Source organism: Benincasa hispida, chromosome 1 (genome assembly GCF_009727055.1).
Source record: "Benincasa hispida cultivar B227 chromosome 1, ASM972705v1, whole genome shotgun sequence".
Lineage (NCBI taxonomy): Eukaryota > Viridiplantae > Streptophyta > Magnoliopsida > Cucurbitales > Cucurbitaceae > Benincasa > Benincasa hispida.
The window spans coordinates 18,139,587-18,150,269 of NC_052349.1; the positions used below are offsets into that span (position 1 = coordinate 18,139,587).

Consider the following 10,683-nt stretch of genomic DNA (forward strand, 5'->3'; position numbering starts at 1 on the left):
AAATCCAAAATAAAAACCACGCGCCATTCCGCGAGTGCACCAACACCCCTCCGCCGCCCGCCACATGTTATATATAACCCAAAAAGCAAAATCCCCGCAACAGCTTCAAATTCCGCCGTAACACACGCTCCCAACCACGTGGCAAAATCCAATTTGTTATCCACATTATCTCAAGTGGACCTACCCGTACGCAATCCACCGATCGTGAATCCCACGTGCCACAGGACTCGCCGTCCCAGCGCCGTCAGTCCACGCGCCAACCACTGCGCGTGGAAACTACTCATCCCCGTCCATCGAAACGGACCTTCCCCTCCCTCTCTCTATATAATAACCCCTCTCTTTCTAAAGCACAGAAACGAGTTCGCTTTATTTATTTATTTTTCTTTTTCATTTCTATTTTTCATTTCTTCTTCTTCTTCTTCTTCTTCTTCTTCTTCTTCTTCTTCATATATATCGTTCCCCATTTTTGCTTCGGCTTTTTCAATTCTGTATTCTCGCCATGAAAGCATAGCTTTGTCTTAAACCAGGTAACAACTGTTCTTCTTTACGAGTATAAATTTACGAGTATTTCCGTTTTATACTGTATTCACTACTGGTAGATGATTTACGAGTAATTTTTTTTTTCCTTTTCATGTTTATTATTTTCTATCGTATATCGATTTTGTTCATGGATTGAAGAAACTAGAGGAAACCTGTTTGTTTTTTGAGTTCATAGATATACAATATGGTTTCGCTTCTTAAAAGAAGAGAAATAGCTTCACGCCGGGTTTTTGAATTTTGTTCGATTTTTTTTTTTGTTTTAGTGTTATCCAGAGCTTTTGAGGCGTTTTCTTTAGTAGATTAACTTTAATTTTCTGAGATCACATTGCAGAACGTAATTTCTTGAAGTTGTTTGTTTGTTTGTTTGTTTGCATCGAGTATTTTTCTCTTGTTCTAACGGGATTGTTTGTTTGCTGCTTGTATTTATGATTAGTGGATTTTTTGATATTGAAGTTTAGAGTGGAGTTACTTTTTAAGTCTGTTAATGTGGGGACGTTTGGTTGTTTCAATTGTTCTTTTGGATTCAAAATATGGATCTGGATATGATTGCGGTGAATTGAGTTTGAAGCACTATTGCTTATCTCTTCCTTTACTTGTAAGGGATTTTTCTTTTTTTCTTTTTCTTAGGGAAAAAATGTATGTATGGATCTTTGTAATGTCTTCTTTGATTAGTTTGATTGAATATGATTTGTAATGGTTGATGTTGACAAGATATTTTCTATGTTCTTCTGAAATAGTAACTCGAGAATTCGATCTGCTTTTTCTTTTGCATTGGGTTTTGCATTTGGAATTTGTTTATTGGATATCTTTTTTTCTTTAGCTAATTAGTTGGAGCCGGATCTAATTGGTTGCTAATGAACGTTTTATGTCTGTGTGGATACTCTCTCTCTGTCCTCTCTTAAAGGCCAGACAAGAGTGAATTATTCACTTGCTGTACGTAATATAGCTCAGCAGTTTCTTGGCTTCATGGGTAATAAATCTAGACTGTTCATTATATTTGTCAAAATTCAAGAAGATAGTAAATGTACATGTACCATCAGAATCTTTACTCATTACATCGAGGTCTTTATCCTCTGGTATTAACATGCAAATTTTAATTGGGTTTTCTGCTATGTTTCAGGAAAAATGGACGTTTTTATTTTTAGTTTTTCCTTATAATTGTATAATATGGTTATTTGGAAAATCAAACTTTTCATGTTTCTGGAAAGGATTCCCGAAATTCTAGTGCAAATGCATGATTGAAGATTAACCCTTTCGTACTTGATAAAATCTTGCAAGGTTAATGCTTCTTCTTGATATGATAATTATGGAATTAGTTACAGATAAAAAGATATGCTCAAGGGGTTTTCATATTGTGAATGGCTTTTGCAGATGGATGTAGTTCAAATAAAAAACCAAGGTACTTGCATTGGAGATATGCCACCTGAGCAGTCTGTTTCTCCAGAAATTTCTAGTACATGGGATGACTTTAGAGAACCTGAGTCTCTTCCTCGAATTGGGGATGAATACCAGGCAATAATCCCCCCTCTTGAAGTCAAATCAGATGATTTTGGGCTTTTGAAAAGTGAAGCTGGTGATTTGCCTCATATTTATGTCGGGTTTCCTGCACCAGAAGCATGTATTGACAACGTTGAGATTCTGAAACAGAAGCAACACAATGGCAATGATAACATTATTCTGGTATCAAACCAAAGTGAACATCCGGCTGTGACTGAGATGCAGGAAGTGTCAGAAGCTCGAGAGGTTAATTCCTTTGATGCCATGACAAATAAGGATTTGAAACATGCAACAAATTTTCAGTTACAACAAGAAATGAAGATGAAAATGAGTGAAAGCAATGTTGACAATGGCCAATGGTTGGCTCCTGATTCCTTGAACAATTCCTGGACTGACATAGAAATGGCCAGTCTTCTCCTTGGATTATACATTTTTGGGAAGAACCTCATTCAGGTGAAAAAATTTGTTGGAACTAAAAAGATGGGTGATGTTCTTTCATTCTACTATGGGAAATTTTATGGATCCGAGAAATACCGCAGATGGACGGCATGTCGTAAAGCAAGAGGCAAGAGATGTGTATGTGGACAGAAGTTATTTACTGGCTGGAGGCAACAGGAGTTGTCATCTCGCTTGCTTGCCTTGTTATCGGAGGAAAAGCAAAATATCCTAATGGAGGTGAGTTTAATTCTTATTTCATGCTGGATTGTATAACAACTGATCCCCACATTTTCCACCTCATCGATGTAAAAGAATAGGAAAATTATAGAATACCCGCAGTGAAACTACCATATGCTTTTCTACATACTTATTTAGAGTCAGTCGTAGCTCTGCAGCCCACATTTTCAGGAGTGCAGAACTAACACTCTTATTTTTCAGCACAAAAGAATGGATAGACACATTACATTTTCATGTATTTTACTAATTAAAACACTTGATCCATTCTTCCTATTGAAAAACGACACTGTATTTATTTTTGTTTCTTTTTCAAATTCACCAGGAATTTATATTCTCTTGGCCTCAGTAACTTATTCACTATTGTGAAGTATGTGGTGCTAATAGACTTTCTTTAACATTATGACTTTTGGTTCAAGAAAAATGTCCAGTCAGCGAATGACTCTATCTTAGTTTTCTATCTTGCATTTTTTTACTTGGTTCCTATATTACCAATAGCTGTTGTATTTTGTTTCCCTAGATCTCAAGTTTTGATGCACTGACAGGTTTGTACGGGATTTATTGAGGGTAAAGTACTGCTGGAGGAATATGTATTCTCTTTGAAAGCTACAGTTGGGTTGAATGCCCTTGTAGAGGCTGTTGGAATTGGTAAAGGAAAACAAGATCTTACCAGCACCGCCATGGATCCAATTAAGTCTAATCATGCTCATCCTGCTCGGCCAGAAATACCAGTTGGTAAAGCATGTTCGGCACTTACACCTGTCGAAATTGTCAAATTTCTGACTGGAGATTTCAGGTTGAGCAAAGCCCGATCAAGTGATCTCTTTTGGGAAGCTGTTTGGCCTCGTTTGTTAGCGAAAGGGTGGCATTCTGAGCAGGCTAACAATTATGGTAGTACTGTCGGCTTAAAGCATGCTTTGGTATTCCTGATCCCTGGTGTGAAAAAGTATTGCAGAAGAAAACAAGTTAAGGGAGAACATTACTTTGATTCGGTCAGTGATGTCCTGAGTAAGGTTGCTTCAGACCCTGGGCTTCTTGAACTTGACATTGTTGTAGAAAAACACTGCAGTGACAAGGAAGAGAGCGAGTCGATCAGCAAAACAAAACAGGACCAGGAAGATTTTCCTAGTCAGCAACGTTATTGCTATCTTAAGCCACGAACTCCCGTTCATAATATGGAAACGATGAAATTTATGGTTGTTGATACAAGTTTGGCTGATGGAAACACATTCAAGGTCCGTGAACTACGAAGTTTGCCAGTTGAGATAACAAATACGTATATTTCCAAAAGTCATTCTGATGATGATGAACAAATTTCTTCAGAGATTTCAATGGATGATACTCATTCTGAAAATACTATGCACTTTGATAAGGAAGTAAGTGACAGTTCCAAAGGTACAAGAATCAGCTTGGATAAAAAAGTTCATATTGATGAGGAAGCTTGTGTAGGTAGTTCTTCAAATAAAGAGTCTCCAAATGATGGCCTACATTCTATTAATATAAGCACGAAAGTTCAGGACAATAAGCAATCTTTATTGGACAAAACACAGCAAAGAGAGGCTGTTCTGCGCCAAATGAGCCAGGGAAAACCCAAATCTGAAATTGACTTCACTGCTTATACTAAACCAAGTTGGGAATTAAACACTTGCAGTAAACAAGTAAGCTGCAATCTAATCAAAATCTTCACAGATCCTGAGCTAAAAGAGGAGCACAGTTCATCTGATCATTATGATTTAAACCACAATATTCTCCTTCAAGTTGATTCGTCCAAGGAGAATTTTCCCTGGTCTTCTTCATCCAGGAGCAGTACAATTACTAGTTGTGTTCATGTTCCTAATGTTGTTGAAGTTCCACAAAGTAGACATGTACCTCATACTTTGATTGACCTTAATTTGCCTATTCCTCAAGATTCCGAAAGCCATGGAAGCTCCACCACAGAAATCAAAGGACAGAAAAATAGACCAAACAGATGTTCTGAAAGCCTCGATATCTCAGATCGTGACTCCACCATGATTTCACGAAGACAAAGTAATCGAACCCGACCTCCGACAACTAGAGCTCTGGAAGCTCATGCTTTAGGGCTATTGGATGTAAAGCATAAGAGGAAGAGTAAGGATGTCTTTCTAGAGGAGAATTGTATGTTGAGAACTTCTCAGCACGCTCATGCAAAGGTTAGACAAACAGATAAGTTTGGGAATGGCATTGTGGATTTCAAACTACTAGAGGACATGGAAAGTAATGTTTGCAATGACAATGGTAACATGTTCCATAAGCTGGAAGTTTAATTTGACATAGAAGTCTCCATGACTTTGTTTTGTTAACTGCTAAAGGTGCCGGAATGTTTACTTTCATACGAGAACCGATGCTACTTTGTAATCGTACACTGTCCATGCAAAACTAATCTATTGATGCCCGATGGCCGTCATCTTCTCATCCTCCACATTCAAGCTGTGTGCTTCACTTTATAACTGTAGCAGTTCTCTGTGGAAATTCAGAAAATAAGCCCCTTTACCTTGTGAACTTGAATTAGTTGCGTCTCTTAAATCATTTTTTGCTGCAGAGTTCGAATATTGGTCGATGTTTCTCTTTGGTCGCTCGGATCTTGGACTCTCCTTGTGTTTTGCACCTGCACAGTGTCCAGTGGTAATGGTAAAACTTGTCACATGAGTTATAACTTCATCTTCCCATCCTCATAAAGATAGCTGAGCCTTGTGCTATGCTCCATCGGCCTCGTCTATGGCGAATGTAAATACAGAAAAAGGTCGCTGATCGATTTTATTGAATCGGGTCAACTTGAAGGTCTCTAATGTCTTACATCAGACTAGAGTCAATAGCAGAAGGTTGCCGTTTCTTGTTCATTTTCATTGCATACAGATTCCAGATGGGTAATATTAGTGTATTTATTTGTCTTTGAAAAACAAAAGATTAGACAAAGAAACAAACATATATGTGGATTAACTTAGACGAAAGTACTAATGTGTTAAACCGTTGGATTTTGCTTCATTCGGATTGGTTGTGGTTAAATTGTAAATTTAGTCCCTATAGTTGGAAGAATGTTTAGAATATAGTTTATATGGTTTATAACTAGAATTTAGGTCAATATGGTTTGATAAACTTCTCATAAATAATTCTTATGGTAGGAACTATTTGTGACGATATTATCAAATCATAGGGATTAATGATAAGATTTTATCATGAGGATTAACTTCTAAATTTTCTCAAATTATAGAGACAAAATTGTAATCTAACCTTGGTTTCCTGAGTTTTCATTATTTTGTAATATACTTATAGATGATATCTTTGTAAAGTAATTCTAAAATATATTTCTAAAAAAATTTCACTAGCAAGTAGTTAGTTCTTATATATATATATATAAAGTAAAAAGAAAGACTTTTTATAATGTATTGTTGATGATTGAATTAATCAATAATTATGTGCTTTATACATGCATGGTTGTATTTGCAAGTACTTAAATGAGCAATAATTTTTGCCAACTTCTCCCATCCCTTTGTTGTACTTTAAAAAAAAAAAGAAAAAAAGGAGCAATTATTTTGTAATGTTGAAGATGTATCATATGTTTGAACTAGTCCACACAACATTGCATGGTAACCAAACAAGGCTTAAATTTGGTGAAAGTCTTTGTCATCTTTTAATTTTTTTGGTTTAGGATTTGGCATCATAAATGCTATGTGGGTTAAGTTATAAAAAATACCATTGAATTTTGTGGATTGTTTAGAAAATGTTATTTCTTTTAAAACACTTTTGATATTTTATTTTAAAACTACTTTTGAAGTAGAATTTCTTTTGAATTTTAAATGAAAATTAGAACTTAGAATAGAGTGGCGATGACTTGGAACAGTATATCGATTCAAATTTTCATTTTAGATTAATGTTACCTTCATTCTAAATCCAAAATTTTATTTGAAGAAATTCTAAAAAAAAAATTATTTTGATGTAAGTTCTAAAATGTTTATGAAAGATCAATTATAAAGAGAAGAGAATGTACATGTCACAAACAATTATAAACAAGATTACTCCAAAGCTTTCAACAAACGAGTAAAGTGGGAGGGATAGAGATTGGTGACACAACCTTGAAATCGAGTGAACTTGTGAGTGTGAGAGGGGTGAAACATTTCCATTCATTATTCAAACATAGAGGCTAAGAAGGAGTTTAATTATCATAGAAAATATATATTGTATTTATGACATAATTTTATGTGTATATCTATTCTAATTAATACTTAGGTCAATAATAAGATTTTCTTTGACAATAAGTAGGATGATGAATCGAATATCAGATTTTGAGATTGTTAATAAAGTATTTACTAAATACCAAAACGACTTTATTTCAAATTCAGTGATAATAAATAGTATTATTATATATAATAACAATACTATTTTAATTAAGTTGAACTTTGCTTATGTTGACAGAATAATCGATTCAATTCCTTCGAGTAACAATTACTAGATAATAACATGACACTATTTTTTCGTCTAATAAATGGCACTATCTTAATTCAGTGTGAAAATATATCTAAAAAAATGGCACTACCCTACTTAAAAAAATTCGATGACTAAAAATCGATTAACCCAATCAAACTTGTGCGGTTTGAGTTGGGTTATTAACTCTTTTGGGGTTGGGCTGGGCTGAGTTCAAATAAATGAAAATTTTATAAGTTTGGTTGGTTCATTTGCCAACTATAATAACCCAAACCAACTTAAATTTATTATTCCCTTTAAAATGTATTTTGTTGTTTTGGCTTATGATACAATTAAATATACATATATTTATTTTACTTTTATTTAATTTAGTATTTTTTGGATAATTTATTCTCCAACAACTCTTAAAAATAATTTTTTGATCACTTTGAAAAGAGATTTTACATTATATAAACTGAATTTGAGTGGTTAATCTTAATTCAATATAAGAAAATAATTAAACCAAATTTTTAATATCATCTAGAACAAAATTTTAAGTAAATGACTCGAGTAATCTGAACCGACTTAACCTAAAATGTTTCATGATTGGGTTGGGTTGAGTTCATTTTTTAATGAGGTTTTTTTGAATAAATTTACAATCCGAACAATTGGATTAGGTCTAGAAAGTCCTTCAACCTAACTCACCAACACTCTAACCACCATCTCAAGGAAAAAAAAATCTTAATTTTTGAACTATAATAAGGGTGTGTTTAGAATGTATTTTCAAGTGTTTAATTTAAAAAATAAGTCATTTTGGAAAAAAAAATGAAATGTTTGACAATAACTAAAAATAACTTTTGAAACATATTTTCAACAACTTTTGTCAAAAGTATTTAAATAAAAATAAATTTTATTAAAAAAATACTTTTTTCTCCGATCAATTTAAACGAGCCTTTAAGTCAACTTGAATATATGTAGTTTAGATTGAATCCAACATGCCTCTTTAACCAACAACACAAAACTTGTAACTTTATAAATATTTGTTTATTTATATTAATTTAATGCATGTGATCTAGATCACTTCCTACTTTCTTTATTTTTTTTATTTGGCAATAAATTTAAATATCTATTATTTTGATGTTAGTCTAAATAAATATCCAAATTGTAAGTTCCACTTTTATAACTATTTTTTGTTATCTATTTTGGCAAAAAGAAATAAACTAAATCTTCCTTGTTGTGGGGTGATAATATTAATGTACGTAGCTGACTTAAAAAAATACTATAAATATACCAAACCATTTATTTATTATAATGTTTTTTTTTTTTTTTTTTTAAGGTTTCCAATGTCAACGATTTGTCTGATTGACATTTAGCTGGTGAGAAATACATTTTTTTATCTTCGTCCCCGATTAATTTATGGAGAATTTTCCCCCTTATTTCTCCATTTTTCAACTCAATGGAGAGTCTATACAAACCTGTTCGTGCTGAAATTATCAGTATCTCTATCTACAATAAGTAGATGAATTATATTGAAAAATAAAAATTTATTAGGAACTAGAAATTAATATTGAGCTGTTTTCAAATATAGGAAAATAAACCAAAATATTTATAGATATAGAAAAATTTCACTACCTATCCATAATAGATCTTGCAATCTATCATAGTCTATCGCAGATAGACGGTGATATTTTGTAATTAAAATATCTTTAGCAAATTTGTTATTTATAATAATTTTCCTTTAATATTTATCATGAGTTTATATTTTGTATTACAATTAATTCTTTAGGTCTCATGTTTTTGAAATTAAGCCTATAAACTCTCCTTCCAAATTTAAATTTATTGTTTTTTTTAATCTACTCTTTATCATTATTTTTAAAACCAAGCCAAGTTTTTTAAAACCGAAAAAAGTAACATTTTTAAAAACTTATTTTGTTCTTGAAATTTAGTTAAGATTATAACTATTGTGCTAAAGTAAGATTTTAATCATTGTAAAAAAAAATTGAAGTAAATAAGCTTAATTTTTAAAAACAGAAAACAAAAAATGAAATAGTTATTTAACCGAGTCTCAGTGCTCCCACTATCCTTTGCTTTGCTGATTTCTAGGCCATTTGAAGGGATTTTTTTTTAAAAAAATACAATTAGTTAAAATCTAAAAGAAACACAAAAGAATTTAGAGATAAAAATGGTTGGGGGAAGGGAGTTTAATTCTTAAAAAAAAAAAAAAAAAACTCAGAAGTCTATTTTCTTAAAAAAAATGATAAAAAGGAAAATTTATCACTATTTAAATAGTGATATGCATTACTTTATTACATATTTAAAATGTAAAATATTTATTTATACATTTTTTATTTTTATATGACAACTATAATCATAAGGACTTAGTAGGTGGGAGGACCAAGTCTATTTTGACATCTTAATAACTATGTTTTAGAAATCCTAACCTCTTCCATTTCATATATATTTTTTAAAATTTAATACATATTATTCTTCTTTTTTTTTTGGTTGAAAAATTCATATTAAATAGGTAATCAATTTTTTTTTTTGAAAATAATCAAATTGATCAAATTGATAGATCTCTAAAGCCTTAACACTTGAAATTATATCAATATTATATATGGAATTGAAATAATAATTTAACATTTCATTGAGCCAAAATCCTTTATGAAAACTTTCACCAATCATAACAATAATGACATTTACCTAATTTTGATAAAAACGTACTCATCCATTTACTATGATTACCTAGAATGATAAAAATAATTAAAAATAAAAAAAAAACGATACTGTGGTAGTTACAATTATACCTTTAAACTTTTAATTTTAAAAATTGAACTCTCAAAATTATATAAATATTAAAATTGGGTCAAATTGGATATTGAAACTAACATAATTGTATAAAAGGTAACATTTGTATAAATTTAAAAGTTAAATTTTTATCATTTATGAGTCTAATTTCTACGATCATTATAAATTTAAATGTCTAGTCTTAACACTTAATTACGACTAACATCATAATTGAAAGGTGGTTTTTGTAATTTGTTTAAAAAGTTATATATTTTTGAAGAAAAAGAAATAAACAAGCAAAATGGAAAATACAAGGAATACAGGGGTCATTAACTTTTACCCTTCTATCTATTTTTATCATAAACCTTCAAATTACTGTTGCAAATTAAAGTCTCATTAGTTTCAATTTTAACAAAGAGGTACCTACAAAATTTGGAAAAACTAACTACTTCTATATGTTATTTTATAACTTATTGAATGCACATGAAATTGTTGCCATTTTCCAAATGAAACATTATCATAAAATAAAAATTGTAAGAGTTATCCAAAAGTGCAATTTGATTAAAGTAAAACTTAAAGATGTTTTCTTTAAAGTAGTAAAAGTTGATATACTTTGTGAGTTTAATTAAAAAAAAGTTGATAGGTCTTATTAAACTTAAAGATAGTTTGAGACGTTGAATTGAGATAATATGTCTGTGGAGTTTATATGTCAAAAGAGTTTATTTCATACGTTTTAGGTATTTGATGCAATTTTTTGAACTCTAAATAATC

General features: G+C 31.4%; 1 protein-coding gene across 2 annotated transcripts; it reads left to right on the forward strand.

The window, feature by feature from the left end:
- Nucleotides 1-346: 346 nt before the first annotated feature.
- On the forward strand, nt 347-5,712 carry LOC120083673. Of its 2 annotated transcripts, XM_039039524.1 has the most exons (4): nt 347-527; nt 1,661-1,818; nt 1,912-2,712; nt 3,255-5,712. In XM_039039524.1, the coding sequence occupies exons 3-4, from the start codon at nt 1,912-1,914 to the stop codon at nt 4,992-4,994; spliced, it is 2,541 nt and encodes an 846-aa protein (XP_038895452.1). In that variant the 5' UTR covers nt 347-527; nt 1,661-1,818; the 3' UTR covers nt 4,995-5,712. The 2 variants fall into 2 exon arrangements, with proteins under 2 accessions (XP_038895452.1, XP_038895443.1); XM_039039515.1 differs by lacking the exon at nt 1,661-1,818.
- The last annotated feature ends 4,971 nt before the right edge of the window (nt 5,713-10,683 follow it).

Bases quoted from the DNA above. Each gene is read 5' to 3' on its own strand.
- LOC120083673 (XM_039039524.1), top strand. From the start codon at position 1,912: ATGGATGTAGTTCAAATAAAAAACCAAGGTACTTGCATTGGAGATATG. The intron at 2,713-3,254 runs GTGAGTTTAATT...ATGCACTGACAG, and splicing joins AGCAAAATATCCTAATGGAG to GTTTGTACGGGATTTATTGA.